Genomic DNA, 24,317 nt, shown 5'->3' with positions numbered 1-24,317 from the left:
TCATTGATAGATAAGCCCCTCAGGCCTTATACTACTTTGTGCAATAATAAGAAAATGGTCATATCTCAGTCATCCGATGTCAGAATTATCTGATTCCGGTGGCATTGGAAAGAAGACTCAAAATGCCCATGAAGTTGTATGTGTCAAAACAGCAATCTGGAAATTCTATAGAACAGATAATGTCTGAGTTATATCTCCCTCATACGAATTCCGATTAAACTGATTCCAGAACCAATGGAAAGAGGACTTCAAGGGCTACAATCTTCGAATTTTGATCTTCAACATATTCGGCCTATAAGATGACTCAAAAGATTCCATGAAGATGTGCCAGTTTAAAAACCAAAGTTTTGAAAATTTTTTGCCGACTCTATCTAAACCACTTCACCTTGATCCTTTCCACTCTCTATTCACCTGAACATGCATGCTATCCAAACATGTTGCCACATCAGCCATATACATAAGGAAGGACGGAATGCCATTGCAAACAATGAACATTCACAAGATGTTGCCACAATGACACACTTCAATCATGCTTGTTATCACCGTTTTGACGCCACATGCCCAACAGTTACAACCACATAGACACATTCAGAGAGACAGTTATCTGCCTTGTCTATTTTTCATGGCCTAAAACCATGCTATTTTGGCTAACTAACCAACTACGAGAGAACAAAATCTTCAAGAGCTTTAAATGATTCATGATCTTGCTTCTCTGTGTGTGTGTGTGTGTGTGTGTGTGAGAGAGAGAGAGAGAGCATGGGTGAGGGAACAACAATATACAAGAAGTATAAAATTTCAGGACTGTTCCATTTTTGCATGATCCTAAGGCTATCACCCATGCAAGAGATGGCCCACCTGATGGTAACAGCCGCTTAGTGTAATAGTGGTAAGATACAAAAGATGCAAATAACTTTATTCCTTCTATCAGCTGCGACAATGACTATAAAATACAAATAATATACCTGACCAGAAAGGTCCCCAAACCCCTGGAATGAAAATTTTGCTCCGGGATACAGCCATATGGCATGTGGATGTTCCACAGACTAACACCATACGATGGCATATGGCGTCATTGTCATCTCCTGAAGTGGAGTATATATTATCAAAATAAAAACACAATAATTACTAGGAAAAGCTGAAAAGCAACAAAAACCTTAGAGAAAATATTGCTGAACCTTTAGCCTCAGATTCGGCTGCAGGGACACTTTCAATTACCCCCACACCACCAGCATGAGCATCAATCAATGAAGTTCCAACAGGAGTTCCAACTGCCAGCCCCAGCTCCTGAAAATTCAAATGCTCCTCTAAGAAAACACAAAGTTAATGAACATCTTGCAAATTGTGATAATCTCAAGCATAATCACCCACAGAAGCCCACAGATTGAGGTGATCATTTCTTAAGTAAAACAAATGTATTTGCTGTGTTAATGGACCTCAAGGGAGCGTCACTTGAAATCAATGTGAATTCTTCACTACTAAGTTTCTTGCCTTCGCAGCAGCCGGAGTAAGACCAGAACCCAGAGAATGGCCAGGAAATGCAACACTCCGCCCTGTTAACATCAAGTATAGAAGAGTCATTAGCTGAATCCAACAAGCAGAAATACTGGAAAATAGTCCTCCAGTAAGTAGATATAGAACCATGACACAAGTGACTGTTCATGAACTCAGAATTTGCCAGGCTGTTTATATGAAGAAACAGTTCTCCAATTATTCAGAGAAAGACCAGATTCAAGTGGTCAACGTTAATAAATATTATCATAAATTCATAATTAATGTCACTTACAAGTTACAAGTATCTGAGGGAAAAGCTCCAAGATGAGTCACGGTACTGTGATAGTATTGAACTATTTAATTCCATGACTTCAAATGCTTGTCTAGGTATATTTGCCTGAATATAAATTTAGGCCTAAGGGTACATGATTTTCAGAAAAATGGCAAAACCCTTTTCCATATATTCCTATAAATGGTGGTTTCAATATCTCCGTGGAGAGCATCGTCACCTGTAAATGCATTACTCTACACAAACTATCCAAGATTAGGACTACAACAAAACAATTGTAGGTGCAGCACAGATTCTAATATAATTATTTACCAAATAAGCTGGCCCAGCATAACCATCAATCACCATTGTTTCACCGACATGCTTTGTGTACTTTATAATACGGAACTAAATCTCAGTTGAAACTGACCGAAATCTCTGAGTTGTCTCGGTTTCAGGCCTGGACGAAACGCCTTGTATTGAGCTACTGAGTTAACCTGCCCGTAAGTTCCTTGCTGAAAGCAGACACTGGGAAATGGCAGCCTTTCTATTGAGCTATTGAGTTGCCCTGCCCACCATTCCTGACATCAAGGAAGGAATGGAATAAGGGCTGCCCTTCTCAAGAGCTACTGAGCTAACCTGCCCGCCATGACCGATAGGGCATTGGAGTAAGGGGCTAAGGGCAGCCTTTCTATTGAGTTGAGTTAAGGAGTTCCTCCTTCCCGCTATTCCTGGCATCAAACATGAATAGGATAAGGGAAGACCTCTTTTAGATGGAAGTCTTTATAGAAAAATACCGATATCGTGCAGCGGAGGCTTGACGGCCTGAATGGCCTAGTTGATCGCTTACACTTGTTTGATCGCTTCGCTTTTGCTTGTTTGATTCTAGCTACTTGCGTCAGAAAGACCCTACTCTCCTCATTTTAGCTTCGCCGAACTCGAGGATGAATCTATTATCAGCTCGTTTAGAGGAGATATAGATTGGACTGCTTTCGGAGTGGCCCGCAGCTGTCCTTGTTCGCAATATCGGGTACCCGCCCCTCCCTCTACTACTTGCTCGAGCTTGCTTGACTGATTGACCGACCGATCGATGTCCTCAACAATATCGTAAGTGATGATCGAAAATGTTGATGCCTTCATCACTAAGTAAGATAGGTCCTCAAGCAAGCCCGAGCAAGATAGGTCCACCGTTCTGACTGCCTGGCGCATCCCTGTCTTCTCCCCCTCCCTCCCCCTCATTGCCCTAGCTAGGAAACTCCGCCACACCAAGTCTGCCCTCAAAAGTTGGAACATCTCCACCTTCGGCAACATCCCCTCCCAGCTCTCCTCCTGCCGTTCCAATCTATCCCTTGTCCAATCTAGGCTACAGTCGGACCCCCTCAACCCCTCGCTCGCTCTCGATGAGAAGAACCTCGCTCAAGAGCTCGCTTCCCTCTCTTCTCTTGAGGAAAGCTTCTTACGCCAAAAATCCCGCATCAAGTGGTTGGACCTTGGGGACTCCAACTCAGACTACTTCCGTCGATCTCTAAAAGCCAGGTTGAATTCCAATTCCATCACTCTTCTGCTATCTCCCGATGGCACTCCTCTTTCCTCTATCTCGGACATCAAATCGGCTGCCAGCTCGTACTTCTCCAATCTGTTCAATCCCCCCCCCCTTTAACCCCTCCCCCCTCTCCCCCGGCCTCATTGATAAGTTTGTCCCTCCCCATCTTTCTGACTCGCTCCTTGCCATCCCCTCTGATGATGAAATCTCCAGAGCAATCCTCTCCCATAAATCCAATAAAGCCCCTAGCCCTGATGGATTCAGCATGGGCTTTTACCTCAGCTGCTGGGACGCGATCAAAGGCGATCTCTTCAAAGCTATCCGCAGCTTCTTCTTCAAGCCTAGCCAGCTTGCTCAAGTCAATCAGACTTTCATCTGCCTCATCCCTAAAAAAGATGGAGCCACCTCCCTATCTGATTTTCGCCCTATCTCCCTCTGTAATCTCGCCTACAAGTTCGTTGCTAAGATCCTTGCCAACAGAATTAAGGCTGTCATCCCCTCCCATGTCAGCCCTAATCAATCTGCCTTCATTTCAGACAAAAACATCGTTGACAACATCATTCTTTGCTCTGAGATTGTGAGAGGTTTTGACCACAAAGCTCACAACCCGGCGGCCCTCATGAAAATCGACCTCCATAAGGCGTTTGACTCCCTTCGTTGGAATTTCATTTGCGATGTGCTCGCCCAAATGGGCTTCCCTCCTGCTTTCGTTCGCTGTATCTACGCTTGCATCTCCTCCCCCTCCTTCTCTGTCCTTGTCAACGGCTCCCCTGCTGGCTTCTTCCACTCCAAAGTGGGCATTCGACAAGGATGCCCCTTATCCCCTTTCCTTTTCTCCCTGGCTTTGGAAGTCCTCTCTAGAAGCCTCCAATCCAAAACCGATCTCCATCTCATCTCCCCTATCCCCAAATGCAAGCATATCAACCTCACTCATCTGGCCTTTGCAGATGATCTGATGATCTTCTCTAAGGCCTCCACCTCCTCTATCTCTGCCATCATGGACTCTCTCCACCTCTTTGAATCCCTTTCTGGCCTCCGCATTAACCTCCTCAAATCCAAAATCTTCCTCACTGGCATCCCTGATTCTGCTAAAGCCTCTCTCTTAGATCTGACGGGATTCTCCATTGGTTCACTCCCCGTCAATTATCTCGGGCTTCTTCTCGTTCCTGCAAGGCCATCCAGCCATCATTGTGCTCCTATGCTTGACAATATTCGCAAGAGACTCCAACTTTGGAAAGGCAAACTCCTCTCCTATGCTGGCAGGTTGGAATGCGTCAAGTCTGTCCTCCAAGCCTCCTACATCTATTGGACTGGCATCTTTGGTATCCCCAAAGCCACAATCAAGGCTATAGAGCGCCTCTTTTGCGCTTTTCTCTGGAAAGGGTCTGATTCCTCCAAATTCCTCCATCCCTCCAGCTGGAAATCCATTTGCCTTCCCAAATCAGAAGGCGGCTTGGGTATCCGTCGCATCTGCGACTCCAACACTGCGGGTATTCTCAAGCTGATTTGGAAGATCTCTTTCCGTCAGGACTCCATTTGGGTCTCTTGGGTCTACTCTCATCTTCTCAAATCTGACTCCATTTGGACTGTTAGGATTCCCTCCGACTGCTCTTGGATTTGGCGTAAAATCCTCCTCCTCAGGCCTCTTGCTCTCCGTGGCACCTCTGCCTCTGTTGCTGATGGTTCCACCATCTCTCTCTGGCTTGATCCTTGGAACCCGCTTGGTATTCTCTATAATCTTTTGGGCCCCAAGTCGATCTACTCTTCAGGTCTCCCAAAAGCCTCCCCCCTCTCTAACCTTATTGTCTCTGGGTCTTGGACTCCCCCTCCCTCCCTTAACCCCTCTACCTTGTCCTCCTCCTTTTGGCAGTCCCTCCCCCCCTCCCCCCCCCCCCCTTCGTCCACCCTTGCTGATAGAATAATTTGGCTTCCTTCATCCACTGGCTCCTTTTCCTCTAGGTCTGCCTGGAACTTTGTGCGTGATCCCAGTCCCACCGTCCCCTTGCACACCCTAACCTAGTTCAAGGGCCACATCCCTCGCCATAGCTTTATTGCCTGGAGATCCCTTAGACTTTGCCTTCCTACACAAGCCTTCCTTCTGCACCGTAACATCCCTGTCTCCCCTTCTTGCATCTTTTGTTGGAGTGGTCATGAGGATATAGCCCACCTTTTCTTTGCCTGCCCCTTCTCCTCCGCCATCTGGAAAAAACCTCATTTGGCCCAGAAATAGAAGATTGTTGGATTTTGATCAGGAATGGCAATGGTTGGTGAAAGCTTTCTCAGGGAAGTCTGTCTGTGACACTATTGGTAAGCTGGTTTTCTGTGCTGCTATCTATCATATCTGGATGGAGCGAAACCTTAGGAGATGGACTTCCAACTCCCAATTTTTCGATCTGATTTGGAAGGCCATCTCCTTTGACGTCTCTTCTAAAGTCAACTGTGGTCGCATTCGTCGTATTTTGGACTCCCCTAGGAACAGGCATATTGTTGTTTCCTGGGGTCTTGATCTGTCTCTTTTGAGGTCCCCCTCCTCTGCGTAGGCTGGGCTGGTCGTCTTTCCCTCCCCCCCCCCCTCTCTCTCCTTCCCTTGTATATCCCCCCCCTTTTTTTCCCCTCCCTGCCCCCTCCTGGGGTATGGTAATATATTCATTCATCCAAAAAAAGATAGGTCCTCAAAACCTTTGGTAATTCCATGTTTTGTGGTTTGCCAACCAGCTCTTGTCCAAGTTTCGACCCCAAGTTTCAACCCAAGGAGGCCCAGGATCGAAACCCAGTGTTGAAACCTCGAAACGAGATCCGGCATGTCTCGGTTTTAGACCTGACCGAAATCTGCCTCGAAACTGAGATTTAGAACCTTTATATATTCGCAGTCTAGTAAGATGTTCTGTGAAGCTTTAAAGGACGTTGAGTCATTTCATGTGTTATTTCCTCACTATCTTTGGACTACTTTTAGAAGCTCAAACTTTGTACATAGGTGTGATTTAAGTACCATTTTAAAATTTATTTAAGTTAGCTTTCCAATGAAACCAAGATCATGTAAATTGGACTTGCTTTCAAAAAGTTTGACCAATTTACTGAGAGTGAGTCATTAAGTCAAAGGTAATTTTAGTTCTCTGGTATAGTTTTCATACAAGCAATGCCAGAGCCCAGGAGGACCTCCAAGCCTCAAGCACCCCTTGTTGTGATTGGACCACCTCATCATTCGGATACAAACTAAATCCTTTTTCCAGATGCTTTAGAAGAAAAGCAGCAATCAAACTATGTGTTGTTATCCAATTCGGCCGTGTGTCCCTCCCCCCCCCCCCCTGGGGTGCTTCTGGAGCACTAGTATTTGGAGCCAAATCAACAAGTTGGGTCATTATCACAAAATGGTGTATAACATAGGCTATGCAATTAGAGAGAATTCTAGAGTCTGATTTAGTGAGGGGGTCTAAACAGTTTGTTATTTTGTTCAAAGAGGGAGTCAAAATGTGTTTAATAATAAGTTAGTTTGAAGAGTTTCTATTTTTAAAAGAATTGTAGCCCATATAAAGGCAAGGGGCCTGGACAAGCTATATAGTTTGAACTATGATAAACTACAATTTGCTTTATCAAATCAAAGTTGAGTTTTGCTCTATTTTGCTGCTCATTTTGCTTGGTGCCCTTAAATTCTAGTGCTATCTGTGTCGTGCAGTAAACCCTAGGTAAGTTGTAGCTTGTCCAGTTCTCTCTCTTCTCTTCCCCTCTCCCCCTGCTTCTAGTTTCTATTTAGCAGTGTTTTGCACAAACAATTGGACTGGATGGTTTGACCAAGGTCAGATCTCCCAACTGTCAATCTTTTTCGTAAGACGTCCGTTCTTATGTGCGGATTGCAAATGACTTCAGAGCCATTGGATCTCCCAGTCCCAATTGGACCATCTGGATATTTCGGATCAGATGGTCCAACTGAAACAGGTGAGACTGTATCAGTACAAAATCAAGAACCTAGGGTGTGTAAATGGGGAGATCTATCAAGAGGTTGCACACAACTACAATCAAACTGAGGCAAAGCTTATCTTTTGTCATGGCTGTGTCAAATATTATTCATTACACATCTTTGATTTCTAGAACAGTTTTTGCTTTGGACTATCAGACGGCCGCACTTTCTGCCGGAAAGGTCTGATCCCTGTCCGTTAAAAACATTGATATTTAATATACAAACTGCAAATTGTGGCATACATCCTTCCTCTCCTACAACATCAAGAACCATAAATTTTACTGCCCCACCTAAGAAGTCTCAATACACTGTCATTTTTTTTTTTTGGGCCTTCGTTTTCCATCAAAGAGGATATGAATCAAGAGCCATAAGTTTCACTGCCCCACCTAAAAAGTCTCAATACACTGCCATGTTGCTTTTTGCCTTTGGTTTCCTACAAAGAGGATATGAATCATCTTCACTCTTCAATCAGAGACTACATGCCATAAGTCTTTAAAATTAATCTAAGAAAAATTAAAACATGATAAAGATAAAAAGCTATTAACATAGAAGGGACTAGAAGGATTCTTCAAATCGATAAAGACATAAGCTACGAGAGAACTACACTTTAACTAACTCATAAGTTTGAACTACAGTATCCTGATGATTTGCAGCTCTGATGTATGTTATTTCACTTTTTAGTCACAGGCAGTTGACTAATGCATGGGCATCCTAGCTCCCTTTCTATGTTAAGTTCCCCCCCTAGATGCTCCATGTTTTAGCATATTTGGTAAAATGTGCTTTTATGTTCTAGAAATGAAGCAGAAGACAAGCACACAAAGGGCTACAATGTACCATACCAATCTTAGCATGATGCCCTTCTACAAGGTCACCCAAGCCAATCTCCTCCCAGAAGTCATCATCCCACCCACAAGCTTCCATATTTCTAGAGTCTTTCTCGTTGATTTGTTGCATGTGAGCATGACCAAGATATGTCCATTTGCACACTGTGGTGCACAAGCTCCGAGTATCATCTCCAGTTGCTCTACAAAAAATAAAGTGCATAAAAAAAGGGACTGCCCAGTGCTTGAGGCTCCCGCCACTGCGGGGTCTGGGGAGGGTCATAACTCATAATGTATGCAGCCTTACAAAAGTAAAGTGCATATACACAATAAATTAATTACGGAAAGAACCAATCCGGTTGATAGCGATTCATAAAAATCAATACAACCATCCACCAAATCATGAGCCTAGTTGACATAAAATACCTGTATGATAACCAATCGCTCAAATCCATCCACCTAAATGCCATTGACCAAGACTCTTTCAAATTTTCTTTGACCCATAAAAGCTGCAGTAAGTACTTTATTATCAACCCATTGAAATACAATAATCTCCATCAAATTTCAAAATGAAAGATATACAAGTGCTGCTTACAGATGCATGCCATGATGAGATGAAGCTAACAACCAGGGGAGATGACAAATAAAGTGTAAATTATTCAATTCTGATCACAACCCCCCGTCCTTTTGTGGTGAGTAAAAGAAACAATAGAACTTAAAGATAAAAACAAAAAATAAAAGTCGACTTGTATTCATAATTGTTCAGTTGAACCCTCCTTTTTGATATTTTGGAGCTCTAAATAAATAAACAGAAAAAAAGATTTAACTTCATTGTAAGAATGAAAATTGAAGCTAAGTAGTCAGATGCTTTCATTTTCTTATTGGTCAAAATGATAAACCTTATGACATCGTGAAGAGAATGACCGACCTAAGTTCATCTTGACAAAATAGTCAGCTAGAAAACCAAGACGATGCCATGGTCTGGGTAAAGGCCCATTTATGCAAAGTATTTAGAAAGAAATAAATGATATAGGTTATAGCAGCATAGTGCTATCACAATGCTATGATCGTCTACTGAAGCACACCTTCGGAGGCTGCATCTCAGGGGAAAGGGCCCCACCACAATACTGCAGTACTGGTGAGTTAGAAGAATTGATTCGTTCAGCTTGTGTTACAGCTCTATGGTCCATCCATACTATTATATTTCGCCTTGCATCACCACTCCAAGAAACTGTAACAGGAGAACCATCGGCATCCACAGCAACTGCAAACAGAAATAAAACAACCCAGTTTACGCTACATATTTCAAACCACAAAAAATACACTAGCAACTTACTCAAAGAAAAACGATACTCATCAACAAGGATAATATATCAATTTAGGTCACAAACCTAGAGAACAAGTAGCCGCAAATCCCAAACTAGTTACTTCTTCACAAGCAACATTTGCAAGGGCACATGCTGATTTCACAGCAGCACAAATTGCATGCCAGATATCTGTCGAGGATTGCTGATTTACAAAAGAAATTGTTAGTGGTATCTAAATTCAAAATATTTAAATTATGGCACTTTATTGACAATATATATATATATATATATATATATATATATATATATATACAAACTTCTGATATATTTTTGTCTATATGTATGTATCCAGTCATATATTGTAACGCTATAAATATGATAAATTTTAGAAAACCCGAAGGCTTCAATTATACAGTGCTGATGTTCATTTCTTTCAGAATGTACTAAAGTCTTTATACATCACTTCAACTAATTAACTTGGTCCAATGGACCAATAAAATTTCCCTTCACTTCCGTGAACAAATATTAGGACAAGATAGTTCAACTATTTGTCACCTCAATACAGTCACCATCCTTCCAAATTTGTATAGGGCTACTAGCTGAACCTAGAAGCTTTCCGTTTTCATCAAAAAGACCTGCATCGAGTGAAGACATGTATGAACAAACAGTTAATTTTTGCCCAATTAGTAAATTAACAAACAGGTGATTAATCAAGTAAGGAAAAAATAACCAATTCAGAAATCCACTGCATACAACAGGACTCCTTGTAACTCTCAATGTTCATAGGAAACTGTACCTAGGAACACTACAATAAATGAATGACAAATATGACAATGTTACGATATGAATGAATAAACCCATTGAGGTGGTCAATTGGGTCAACGAAACTATTCTTTGCTCCACCCATTAATGGCAAAACGCATCAATTCAACACGAAATTCCTCAGTCCATTTGATGGTGAATGATACAAACACCAAGTGAGCATTTCCGAGTTCCAGATTTAAAAAGGCAAAGAGAAGCAACCGCCCTCATGCGGACAAAATTCAATGATTTGAACGAATGCCCATCATAGGCTTGAACAGATTCAGAAGACGCAGTATCGTTAAAATCCAAAATACCAAATAAAACACCGGAAAGAGAATGAAAAATTACCCATGCCTACAGCAACGTAACAGTAATAAATTAACAACAAATAATTTAAAGAACATCACCAGCCAAACCAGAATCATCTTCAATCCAAAATTGATTATAACCATCTGAATCGAATCTGAAACATAAGATTGAAAGAAAGAGAGAGAGAGAGAGAGAGAGAGAGAGAGAGAGACCTGCGCGAGCGCTGCCAGTGCCTACGTCAACGCCGAGAAAGACAGAGCGAGAAGGTGGAGCTGTGTACGCCATCTCGATGGAGATGGAAGCAGCGGAGCTGCGAGTAGAATAGAGAGAGGAGAGGTGCGAATTACAATTAGGGGTGTCAATAAAGCCCGGCTGGCCCGAACCCGCCCGAACCCGCCCTGAGCCCGGCCCGGGCCCGACCCTGATTTTTTGACCCTGAGGGCGGGTTTGGGTTTAGTTATAGTCTGACCCTGGCAGGGTCGGGTCGGGTCAGGGTTTAGATCCTGGGCCTAGCCCGGCCCGGCCCGACCCGACCCTGTATTAATTATAGGTATATAATATTACATATATATATATATTATATACTTAATATAAGTATTTTCTTGACAAAAAAAAAAAACAGAAGAGAATTGTACATAGATAACTACTAGCTTTGTCATCATCATGAAGTGGGAACCCATAAAAAGAGTAGATCATCTACTATTTTGATCAGGACCATAAAAAGAGTCACTGACATGATTGTTATTTAGTTGTAGCCCCTATAAGCTTCCAGGCCTATTAAGGGGACATCGTTACAATTGTAGAGAGAGTTTATACACACGCCATTTTTTTCAACATATTTATTAGCATGTCCCATAGGTTGAGATCCTATGTTACAAAAACATGTTCTAATGAGACACGTGGACGGTGCCATAAATCAGACCAACCGAGCCGGCCGACCCGACCCTGGCGGGTCGGGTCGGGTTGAGAGTTTCTTGACCACTGGCGGGGGTCGGGTCGGTCGTGGTCAGGGTTAAGGCCTCTAGGGTCGGGTCAGGGTTTAGGCAGGCCCGGCCCAACCCGACCCATTGACACCCCTAATTACAATGGTCAAGGAGGGGAACTGTATCAGAGGAGAGGACTACCTTCCTGGTTGACATTTTTTTTTTTTTTTTTTCGGTTTTTTCAAAAACTTCAGAGACAATATTTTTAAGAATCGGATCAAAATCGGCTGATTCGAGATTCTCTCCAATTTCAGCAGAATCAGATCGGCCCGGTTCCGATTCCGCTTCCTCGAAAATTGTCAAGCAATTCATAACTTCATATTGATAAGGAGGATGGGCCTTGGTGCAACGGTAAAGGTTATTCTATTGTGATGAAGTGGCCATAAGTTCGAATCTGGGACCAGTTTCTTTGTAAAAGCAAGGGTAAAGCTGCGTACATTATGACCCTCCCCAAACCCAATAGTGGCGGGAGCCTCATGCAATAATCAAAATGTATGTCCATGCACCCTCTCATAGTATTAGATTTTCAAATGTTTTCTTCGTTATGGCAAACTTTGTTTTGGACTGAAACTTGGCATGTAGATGGGGACACCTATTCATGAAATATGGCCCTCATTTGGTTTGCCACATGGCATATATTCAGATCATCCTTACAAGCTTATTTGAACGGCTCGTTCTAGATAACTTAAAATGTTTTTTCAATCTAATTAGAGCTAATGATGATAATGATTCATTCCCAAATACTACAGGAGACCGGTTGGTTGTTTCTTGATAATTTTAGAAGTTTGTTATCATTAGTGCAAGGGTGGGCCTTGGTACAACGATAAGGTTGTTCCATTGCCACTTAGCGGTTATGGGTTCCAATCAGGAAATAACCTCTTCTATGAAGCGAGAGTAAGGCTATGTATATATCTACCCCTACACCTCCCTACACCGGATTAAAATCCTCTGCAATATCGGCGGGGCGGCAATGCACATCCGACGGCACAACAGAGACCATGTGTGCAATGTGTGCCACCTGGTCTCTGCTGTACCGTCGGATGTGTACTGCCGCCCCACCGATACTGCAGAGGATCATGGTCCCCCTACACCCCGTAATGGCGTGAGCTTTGTGTAATATAAATAAAATTAACAAAATAAGGGGAGAATTGTTTACCTGAAGATGATGACCAGAGTGTTACAGGTTGCAGATTCAAAGCCGATGTTGGGTTGCAGTGAGGGACGAACAAAACAAGAAATTAAAACAGGGGTGAGAACTTATTACAAACCATAGAACAAATTAAAATAAGAATGAAATAAGGAAAACATCATCAGAATCGCAGCAGCAACCATAGTTGTCATGTCGTCTCGGTGATCCAAGTCGATGGAGGGGTGTCTAATCGATATATCAATATGTCGCCCGCCATGGTGTTGCCATGGCGATCATGTCGACCATGTTTTATTTTTTATTTTCTTTATTTTTAATGTCATTTAGTATGCTATAATATATACCCTATAAACAAACATGAAAGTATATTACTAATCTACTATGGTTTAATTCATGAAAGTGTAATATCCATTAGTGTATATGAATTATAAAACCATGGATTAGCCTATCAAATAATTAATTGCAATAGTCTTGCTGATCATAAAGTTGAAAACAAAAAAAAACTAAACAAAACAAAAAACATTTTAAAAGAACATAATTTATATTGACTTATTGAGTGAAATCAGTGAATATTAGTAATAAACAGCCCATCTAAAGATTGTATTTCTAAGTAAATAGTTCACCGATTTCAGAAATTAGAACTTAGAAGGGGAAAGAAGAGACAGTAAAATAGGTATTGTATTCTGGTTAAAAGGAAACCAGAAAACAAAGCAGATATTGTCTCTCTCTGTGTGTATGTGTGTGAGTGGTGAGTGGTGACTGGTGAACACCGTGAGGCGTGAACTACTGAGTCACTGACTTTAATAAATCCCTCCCCCCATCTCTGTCTCTCGACTCTCTCCTCTGTCTCTGTGAGTCTGTGCGTGTGTGTCTATGTGCAAGGGAAGAAGAAAAAAAGAACAAAAAAAAAACCCTTCTCTATGACTGTGTGCAAGGCAGCAAACCTGCAAGGTAAGAAGAACAAAAAAGAAAGAAAAAAAAAACTGTGTGACTATGTGACACTAGCTATAATAACTAAATAACTAATAAGTAATAAATCCCTCCCCTCTCTCTGTCTCTCGACTCTCTCCCTCTGTCTCTGTGTGTGACTGTGTTGTTGGACAAGTGTGTGTCCATCAAACCTGGTTCGGTCTGGTTCAACCCAGTTCACCTTTGTATTGAACATTTACACATTTTAGTTTGATATTGTCATATGCTATATAAACTTTTTGAGCATTATGTGTCCCTAAGTTTTACTTAAAATAGTAGTCACGACTACGGTTTGGGTTGGGCACCCTTATCATATGGTTGTCGCATTGGGTATGCCTAGACATGTGATGTCAGGGTACGAATGCGAGTGCTCACATGTTTGATGTGTGCATTGGCGAAGAATCTACTTTGTCTATTCCCTCATATATTACTGCCAGATGTAGGAAGGGATAGACATGTGTCACCGACACCCTGTGCCTGAGGGAACCCTGTCACTGCTAAGTGTGATCGCATTCTTTAGTTCATCAATGACTGAGACTCAAGCGAGTCAAAGCCGGTGTTCTGGGAATGTGTGATCACTTTGTGAGTGAAGGAGTTATCCAACATGGTCACCACTGTCCAAATGGGGAACACCAAGATAGAGACTGTTTGTGCATGGTCGGATCAAAATCTAGATCCAATGTCGTTTTGGAAATGGTTTTGCAAAAATCTATTTTACATAATATGATAGATTATTTATAATTATTTGAACAAAATGTTTTTTCGAGTTTTGCGGGATCTGATCAGATGTACATGCCCTAGATTCCATGATGGTGTTGATTAGTGGGGGGGTTGTATATGATAAATAGTTATCATATAGGGAGTTATTTGGAATTTGCTAATTTAATTAGTACTTTATTTAATTAATGGATATGGTGCTAATTGTAATTATCCATTAAATATTAAATAAAGTAATTAATTAATACTTTCCCTATTAGATTCTTCTTCTTCACCTGTGTAGCACTTTGAGTTTAAACAAAACTGCCAGACTGAGAGAGAGAGAGAGAGAGTATGACTCTCACTGAGATTAATTAATCCATCAGGGTTTTTTAATTAAACCCTAGGCTTATATATAGGTGACCAAAACGCAGAAGGGAGAGCAAGCTCTCCACATTTTTGGCAGACACTCTCTCTCCTACATTTTTGGTTTCTCTCTCTCCCTCTTGTGATCTCTCTTCTTCTTCTTGCTTCTCTCATATGTGTTTAAGAGTTAGGGTTTGAGAAACCCTAGATCTATGCTGAAGAGTTCGAGAGCATCTGGAATTGGCTTGAAGAACCTTGGTAGCACCATTGGAGGTTCGGATCTGTTTGCTTGGAGCGCTCACTGGAGGAAGAACCATTGTCTATTGGAAGAGCAATACTTGAGGCTCACCAGGTTAGCAATTCTTGTTTAATTCCTTCAGTTATTAATTATTAATATTTATGGGATGCGAAAGAAACTCGAATCGATTTATTTCCGCTGCGCATTCGAGTATGGGATGGATCCCTCTTGCCATGTGATGGATTAGAGATGTTGTTTGTCTGTCCCTAATGTGCTCTATAATTGCATGGGGCACATGAGGGAAGGAGAAACCCTAACAGGGTTGCACCAGGGTTCCCATGGGCAACCATGGAAAACCCTAAAAGTTAAAATGGGACGTCCATGGGCTAACCCAGGGTGTGCATTACCCTAATTGGTTTATAATTGGTTTCCCTAGGGAACCATGGTTTTATCCCTAGACTGTAGTTTGGCCTACAGTTTGGTATCAGAGCCACCTTTCCCACCCATGAATATTGAATAATTAATGGTTAATATGATTATCATGAGTGAGATGCAAGTTGGCACATGGGTCGTTAAAATTATGGTTGTTGTAACAACCTTCCCATGTGCACATGGGTAGTTACAAGGTTGTTAGTGTAACAACCTATCAATGTGATGATGGATTTATTATTTATTTGTTAATTTCAATTATTGAAGCATGTATCTAATTAGGCTGTGATTACTAATTTTTAATTTAAAATTCTTTTTAATCATGTTTTTATGTTTGGGGGGGGGGGGGGGGCGCACGCTGTCAAGCCTCTATGCACGCCCTCCCCCCTTACCTTGCCCTTGTGCGTATGCCTTCATGGGCTACTGCCTGCGGGCAGTAGGCTTGTGGGCTGCAGGCCTGCATGCTCCTGTCCGTGGGCTTTAGCCTATGGGCTGCATGCACCCCCTTGTTTTCCCTCCAGTTTAATATTAAAAAAAAAAAAACCAGATTTTTTAAAACATAATTTTTTATTCATTTATTTTATTTTTGGAGGAAGAAGATGGGTGAAGGGATTCTTCCCTCCACCAACTTGTAATTAAAATTGTGATTTTAATTTCATGGGCTTAGATATATGCTATCACATGTGATGTGGTGGTTCAATAATTGAAGGAATCCATGTTTTATTTTTGTTTACTTGCTTTAATGCCCATACATGAAATTATATTATGATGTGATTATGAGAATGACATTCTAATAAATGGATGGATTGTTTATGTATGTGATACATGGGATTATGGGTGGATGTGATACTTCTCTCTCTTTCTCTCTTTCCCCCTATCTTTTTTATAAACAAATGTACTCCACCCCATGGGCAGCCCAAATGGTGGGTTGGTTTCTCCATGCGGGGTTTCTTTATTATTATGGAAAGGAAAGTGTATAGAATTTTTCTTAGGTTTCCATTATAATTTTAGAGGAATTAGCACTCCCAGGACATGTTGATGGTGATCCACATGTGGCGCTCAAAGCTTATGGAGATGCAAGTCACCTACTATGAAGAAGTGATCGGGCAGAGGAGATGATCGAGGCGTGGCATCCATGGCATGATAAATGTACCCAAAGTTATTAGTTTTATTTTTATTAGGAGGATTCTTTAATTGCTTCTGATAAAAATGCCGCCATCCCATTATCACTTTTAATTAATGTTGATTAATTTTGTTGTTTAAATCTATCCATGTATGTGAGAGTTGCTTAATCCCTCTTTAATCATAATACATGTATGATATGAACTAGTCTTAATCGGTAGACATGACCATGGCCTCCTATTGAAGATAAATGTAGAGATTGTGTGATATGCCCCGCATACGCAGACAGGACATTGCCAGGATCACTTTCACATACTTACCTATATTTACCTCTATCTAGATAAGTTAGGGTATGGATAGTGAGAGGGCACTGCGACAGTGGGCCATTTTTTATGATTCCATGATTCTAACTAATGCAATAGGTAAGTACATGACTTTGGTGTATGTCAGCCGACAGGATCTAGGCATGGTACCCAGGTGGTCGAAAATATTGGAAGCCCATGAGGCGAACAACCTAGTTTACACTACCACGGTGTGTATAATGACTCCCGACAGGGTAAGTTATGCATGCAAGGATTGTAGGTATCTAATTCATCTTTTGGGTTATGAGGGAAACCCAAATAATGAAAAACCTTTGATGTGTGTGTGCTCAATTTATTATATTCAATGGTTATTAATTAGCATGTGGTTATTCACTTGTGCATGTATAGATAATTATACAATGACTGCCGTTAATTCCAACCTGTTAGCACTCATTAGTGAATACAAACTTAACAGTACAAACTATGTCGATTGGTACCGGAGCATTAAATTGCTCCTGACTGCTGAAGGACTATACACAGTTCTTGATGAACAAGTTCCTCCTCAACTCGACCCGAACGATTTTGAGACAAATAAAGAGATGCAGGAGTTCCTCATGAGGGATTCCAAGGCGTCACTTTATATCCTAAGATCATTGGGAAAGTCAGTTCTGGACTCGGTTAAGGATATACGCACTATTGGGGGTAAGATGGATAAGCTTGCTGAATTGTTCAACAGGCAGTTGACACAAGGCCATTGTGATGAGGTGAGTCAAATCCACAACACCAAGATGTCCCAGGGGACTTCAGTGATGGATCATGTAATGAAAATGATCAATCTGTTTGAAAAATTAGAATCCATGGGGACTGATTTCAGCCTGCAATACAAGACCGATGTGATCTTAGCGTCACTCACTTCTGTCTATGCTCCCTTTAAGATGTCCTACAAGATGTTCGATAAGGAGATGGAGCTCACCGAGCTTGCTAATGCACTGGTAAAGGCTAAAGCGTCCTTAAAAAAGGACAAGGCTGAGGTCAATGCAACTGAGGCAAAGCCCTCTTCAAGTGGGAAGAAGAAGAAAAAGGGAAGTAAGGGTAAGACCCTGAAATCCAAGGGTGGAAAGTCTGGCAATAAAGGCAAAGGCGAGTGCTTCTATTACAAGAACGAGGGTCACTGAAAAAGAAACTGTCGTGCTTACCTGACTACTGTGAAAGACAAGAAGCCGGATGAAACAGAGGTTGCTAAAGAAGGTACATGTGATGTTCACGTTCTTTATGAGTCTAATTTATCTTTTGAACCGACCAATTATTGGTTGGTGGATAGTGGTTCCACTGTTTATATTTACAATGATTTGCAAGGGTTCAAGGAGATAAGGAACTTGGAAAGAAATGAGGTGCGTCTACGGATGGGCACTGGAGCTGAGACCATGGCGATGGCTGTGGGAACTTTTATTTTAAATTTTAGTTCTGCTTGTTTAGTTTTAAAGGATTGCTATTATGTACCCTCTTTCAAGAGGAAGATAATTTCAGTTTCAAAACTTGTTTTGGACGGATATAGTTTTTCCTTTAATTCTAAGTTTATTATTCATTTTAATAATTCCTTTGTGGCATCCAGATATATGCAAAGTGATTTGTATTTTCTAGATTGCCCTATTAGAACGAATGTTGTTTCAAATGTTGATTTGAAACGGAAAGCAGCTCCAGTGAACTCAACATATAATGGCATCTAAGATTAGGTCACATTAATGTGGACCGAATCAGTAGACTGGTGGGGGATGGACCCTTAGAGAGTCTGAGGGTGGAACCATGCCCAACCTGTGAGTCATTCTTTCAGGGCAAAATAACCAAGAAACCCTTTAGCAATAAAGGTACTAGAGCCACAGATCTGTTAGAGTTAATACACACTGATGTGTGTGGACCCATAAACATACAAGCGAGATATGGGTATGAGTACTTTATCACATTCACCGATGATTACTCTAGATATGGTTACATATACTTGATGCGTAGGAAATCGGAAGCCTTTGATAAATTCAAAGAATTCTAAGCCGAGGTCGAAAGACAGCTCGATAAACGCGTCAAGTCCTTACGATCAGATCGTGGAAGGGAGTATCTATCGGATGAGTTTAAAGATCATCTCATAACCCAAGGGATAGTTAGTCAGCTAACTAATCCAGACACACCATTACAAAATGGTGTATCCGAACGACGCAATAGGACCCTATTGGATATGGTCCGGACGATGCTCACTTATAGTGAGCTGCCTCTCTCTTTCTGGAGGTATGCTTTAGAAACGACAATTTACATCTTGAATAGGGTTCCATCCAAGTCTGTAGCCAAGACACGCTTTGAGTTGTGGAAAGGGCGTAAGCCCAGTATTCAACACCTTAGGGTATTGGGTTGCATAGCACATGTGCGAAAGCAACAGACAGACAAATTGGAATCCAGGACTTCAAGATGCCATTTTATAGGCTACCCCAAAGGCACGCTAGACTATTATTTTTATGACCCAGTTGACCAGAAGGTCATTGTAAGTAAACACATCACATTTTTGGAGGAAGAAATGATGACCCAGAGATCTGAACCAGTAGTCATTAAAGAGCTATCAGATAGCTCAGAAACGTCACTTCCTGAAGTGAGACCAATTGGCTTACCCGCTGAAGTACCAACACCTGAAGAACATCGACGCAGTGGGAGGACTATTAGACTACCCACCAGGCTTACTCTTCTAACCGAAGAAGAAACTGTTGAAGAGTTCCACATGGTATCGGTTGAATCGGATGATGATCCGATGACATACTCTGAGGTTCTAAAGGATGTTGATGCCACTAGGTGGCTGGAGGCAATGCGCTCTGAAATTGATTTGATGCATTCCAACAAGGTCTGGACTCTAGTCGATCTACCACTTGGCGTCAAACCAATTGGATGTAAATGGATCTTCAAGAGGAAGAAGGGCGCAGATGGAAAGGTCGAAAGATTCAAAGCGAGACTGGTGGCAAAGGGCTATACCCAGAAAGAGGGTATAGACTATGAGGAAACCTTTTCACCAGTGGCGATGATGAAATCCATCAGAATTTTATTGGCTATCGCTGCACACTTTGATTATGAAATCTGACAGATGGATGTGCAGACTGCATTTCTGAATGGATTCCTTCAAGAGGAAATCCACATGGAACGGCCAGAGGGCTTCTCTTCCTTGGAGGAAGAAAGAAAGGTGTGCAAATTGCAGAGTTCCATTTATGGGCTGAAGCAGGCTTCCAGGAGCTAGAACATCAGGTTTGATCAATCAATCAAATCGTTTGGTTTTGATCAAAACATAGATGAACCATGTGTTTACAAGAAGATCAGTGGGAGGGCAGTATGTTTTCTTGTTTTGTACGTAGATGACATATTGCTGATTGGTAACGGTGTAGGTTTTCTTTCATCAGTAAAATAGTAGTTATCCATAACGTTTTCGATGAAAGACCTTGGTGAAGCTAGCTATATCCTTGGGATCAAACTCGTAAAAGATCGCTAGAAAAGGATGCTAGGCTTATCACAGGCTACCTACATAGACAAAGTCCTGGCCAGATTTAGTATAGAGAACTCCAAGAGGGGAAGTGTTCCCTTCAAACATGGAGTCAATCTTTCCAGATCTCAATGTCCTCAGTCTCAAACAGACATTGAAGAGATGAAGAGGATTCCCTATGCCTCAGGAGTAGGGAGTCTTATGTACGCTATGTTGTGTATGAGGCCGGACATTTGCTATGCAGTAGGTATGGTAAGCCATTATCAATCTAACCCTAGACGCGAGCATTGGAGTACTGTCAAGAATATCCTTAAGTACCTGAGAAGGACTAAGGAATATTTCTTGGTTTTTGGATTTGATCAGTTGTCAGTATTGGGATACACAGATTCAGATTTCCAAAATGACAAGGATGACTAAAAATCCACGTCCGGGATGGTATATCTAATGGGTGGAGGAGCCATTGTGTGGAGGAGTGCAAAACAAAAGTCTACTGCCGATTCTACTACCGAAGCAGAATACCTTGTAGCTTGTGATGCAGCAAAATAAGGTGTTTGGCTGAGGAAATTCCTATCAGATTTAGAGGTAGTCCCTGACCTTGTCAAGGGCCTCATTCCCCTATTATGTGACAACAGAAGGGCCATTGCACAAGCTAAGGAGCCTAGGGCTCATCAGAGGAACAAGCACGTGCAGCGGAAGTATCACCTCATAAGAAAGATTATCCAGCAGGGCGAGGTGAGTATCTCCAAAGTGGACACAACTGAAAATGTGTCTGATGCCATGACAAAGGGTTTGTCACCAGGAGTGTTTGAGAAACACATGGAGGGCATGGGTTTAAAATGTATAGGGAATTGGCTTTGATGTACAAGTGGGAGATTGTTGGACAAGTGTGTGTCCATCAAACCCGGTTCGGTCCGGTTCAACTCGGTTCACCTTTGTATTGAACATTTAAACATTTTAGTTTGATATTGTCACATACGATATGAACTTTTTGAGCATTATGTGTCCCTAAGTTTTACTTAAAATGGTAGTCACGACTAGGGTTTGGGCTGGGCACCCTTATCATATGGTCGTCGCATTGGGTAAGCCTAGACATGTGATGTTAGGGTACGAATGCGAGTGCTCACATGTTTGATGTGTGCATTGGCGAAGAATCTACTTTGTTGATTCCCTCATGTATTACTTCCAGATGTAAGAAGGGATAGACATGTGTCATCGACACCTTATGCCTGAGGGAACCCTATCATTGCTAAGTGTGATCGCATTCTTTGGTTCCTCAATGACTGAGACTCAAGCGAGTCAAAGCCGGTGTTCTGGGAATGCGTGATCACTTTGTGAGTGAAGGAGTTATCCAACATGGTCACCACCGCCCGAATGGGGAACACCAAGATAGAGACTGTTTGTACATGGTCGGATTAGAATCTAGATCCAGTGCCGTTTTGGAAATGGTTTTGCAAAAATCCATTTTACATAAAATGATAGATTATTTATAATTATTTGAACAAAGTGTTTTATCGAGTTTTGTGGGATTCGATCAGGTGCCCAGACGCTCGTATATGGACATGCACTATGGATTGGGGTTTGGCAGTACATGTGTACATGCCCTAGATTCCATAAAGATGGTGTTGAATAGTGGGGGGGTTGTATATGATAAATAGTTATCATATAGGGAGTTATTTAGAATTTGCTAATTTAATTAGTACTTTATTTAATTAATGGATATGGTGCTAATTGTAATTATCCATTAAATATTAAATAAAATAATTAATTAATACTTTCCCTATTAGATTCTGCTTCTTCACCTGTGTAGCACTTTGAGTTTAAACAGAACTGCCAGACTGAGAGAGAGAGAGAGAGAGTATGACTTTCACTGGGATTAATTAATCCATCAGGGTTTTTTAATTAAACCCTAGGCTTATATATAGGGGACCAAAACACAGAAGGGAGAGCAAGCTCTCCACGTTTTTGGCAGACACTCTCTCTCCTACGTTTTTGGTCTCCCTCTCTCCCTCTTGTGATCTCTCTTCTTCTTCTTGCTTCTCTCATCTGTGTTTGAGAGTTACGGTTTGAGAAACCCTAGATCTGTGCTGAAGAGTTTGAGAGCATCTGGAATTGGCTTGAAGAACCTTGGTAGCACCATTGGAGGTTCAGATCTGTTTGCTTGGAGCGCTCACCGGAGGAAGAACCATTGTCTATTAGAGGAGCAACACTTGAGGCTCACCAGGTTAGCAATTCTTGTTTAATTCCTTCAGTTATTAATTATTAATATTTATGGGATGTGAAAGAAACTCGAATCGATTTATTTCCGCCGCGCATTTGAGTATGGGATGGATCCCTCTTGCCATTTGAAGGATTAGAGATGTTGTTTCTCTGCTTCTAACGTGCTCTATAATTGCGTGGGACACATGAGGGAAGGAGAAACCCTAACAGGGTTGCACCAAGGTTCCCATGGGTAACCATGGGAAACCCTAAAAATTAAAATGGGGCGCCCATGGGACACCATGGGCTAACCCAGGGTGTGCAATACCCTAATTGGTTTATAATTGGTTTCCCTAGGGAACCATGGTTTTACCCCTAGACCGTAATTTGGCCTACATGTGTGTGTGGCTGTGCGAGGGAAGAAAAAAGAAAGAAAAAAATTGAAGATTAAAAGTGAATACCAGAATATTACACTCAATTACTTATAAAAAGAAAAAGAAGAAGAGGAGTCGCTGGAAGTGAAGAAGACGAAGAAGTGAGAAGAAGAACTGAACTATATTTTTTTCTCTGTGTCTCTCGCTGGAGTCACTGGCTCATTGTATGTGTGTGTATTTGTGAGTGAGTGAGAAGAAGAAGAAGAATTGAAGGCGAGCGTTGCCGGAAGACTGGGTGGAGAAGAAGAAGATGAAGTGATGAACCAAATTAAAAATAAATAAACAAATACTTACCTGTAAGTTGTAACCTGCTTGAAGAAGTTTCCGCCTGCTGAAGCTGGGACTGGGAGTGTCGCCAGAGCTGTAGAAGGAGGTCTAGGAGTGTCTCCAAAGCCGTAGAAGGAGGCCGAGAGCCCTAGAGTCATTGGTCGCTTGAGGGGTTCAAAGAAATCTCACGACTCTCTCCATCTCTCCTCTGTCGATTTCTATTTTTCCCAAGGTAGGAGTTAGGGTAAGTCAAATAGTCAAAAGTCATTAGTAATGTTTTTTTATATTTTTTATGTTACTATGTATTGCAGGTGTAATTTGAACTCCAATACACATTAAGGAAAAGGCATTTAAGTTGTTACATGGTTTTAAAAAAAAAAATTCAGAAACTTAAGTTTTATGCACTGAAATAGGAATATCAGGTGATATGGACACATATCATGGTATGGCATCCATGGCTGCACCATGGACTCCATATCGGTCGATATATGTACATCTACCATATTGTTGGTCGATATGTACCTCTTTCCATTGCCAGGACGCCATGGCAGCGCCATGACAACCATGGCAGCAACAACTCCATGATTGCACTTGATCAAATGCCAATAGAATCGAGTCTTGGTCAAACTCAAATGAAAACTATAGGTCCTTTCCTCAGGCAGGTCTTCACTGGTTCAGGTAACTATGTCGTTCTAAGCTTGAAAAATGGAGATGGTAATAAGGAAATAGGGTAAGAAATAGGAGAAGAAAAGGATGGATAGGATGGGCATTCAACTGGGTTTTGGATGAAAGAAAATCAGAAGAAAGGGGAGGAGCTTTCGGTTGAGGTTTTTGATATTTGCAAGAAAAATGGGTCGGTTGTTGGTGAAATCAGAAACAAAAATGGAAAAGGGAAATCGATTTTAGATTGGTGGAAGAAAGAGAAATGGATTCTTGGAGTTTGGTTATAGGAGAAAGAGGTGAAGAAAAGAGTCTCAGGTGAGTGGGTTATGCAAGTAAGATGGGGGGGGAGAAGTGGGTTTACTGGAGGGTTTTAGGTCGGTGGAGATAAGAAGTATATATAAAAAATGGAAAGAAGATGTAAAAGAAGATGAAGAATATGCAACGACGGCAACAACATCCATGATTTGGTTCTTCCCCAGCTCAGGGGAGCTTCTCGACTTTC

General features: G+C 41.6%; 1 protein-coding gene across 2 annotated transcripts in view; it reads right to left on the bottom strand.

The window, feature by feature from the left end:
- Nucleotides 1–10,850, bottom strand: part of LOC122658819 (FGGY carbohydrate kinase domain-containing protein) — a 38,361-nt gene extending 27,511 nt beyond the window's left edge. For both annotated transcript variants that reach the window (XM_043853942.1, XM_043853943.1), the window contains exons 1-9: nucleotides 10,711–10,850; nucleotides 9,941–10,020; nucleotides 9,470–9,587; nucleotides 9,164–9,342; nucleotides 8,505–8,587; nucleotides 8,097–8,281; nucleotides 1,489–1,550; nucleotides 1,176–1,284; nucleotides 963–1,082 (exon numbers count right to left, since the gene is read on the bottom strand). In XM_043853942.1, the coding sequence (XP_043709877.1) occupies nucleotides 963–1,082; nucleotides 1,176–1,284; nucleotides 1,489–1,550; nucleotides 8,097–8,281; nucleotides 8,505–8,587; nucleotides 9,164–9,342; nucleotides 9,470–9,587; nucleotides 9,941–10,020; nucleotides 10,711–10,783 (1,009 nt within the window). In that variant the 5' untranslated portion in view covers nucleotides 10,784–10,850. The remainder of the gene's footprint in view (nucleotides 1–962; nucleotides 1,083–1,175; nucleotides 1,285–1,488; nucleotides 1,551–8,096; nucleotides 8,282–8,504; nucleotides 8,588–9,163; nucleotides 9,343–9,469; nucleotides 9,588–9,940; nucleotides 10,021–10,710) is intronic.
- Between the last annotated feature and the right edge of the window lie 13,467 nt (nucleotides 10,851–24,317).

This window comes from Telopea speciosissima, chromosome 4, assembly GCF_018873765.1.
Source record: "Telopea speciosissima isolate NSW1024214 ecotype Mountain lineage chromosome 4, Tspe_v1, whole genome shotgun sequence".
NCBI lineage: Eukaryota > Viridiplantae > Streptophyta > Magnoliopsida > Proteales > Proteaceae > Telopea > Telopea speciosissima.
This window is presented reverse-complemented; position numbering and strand designations above follow the sequence as displayed.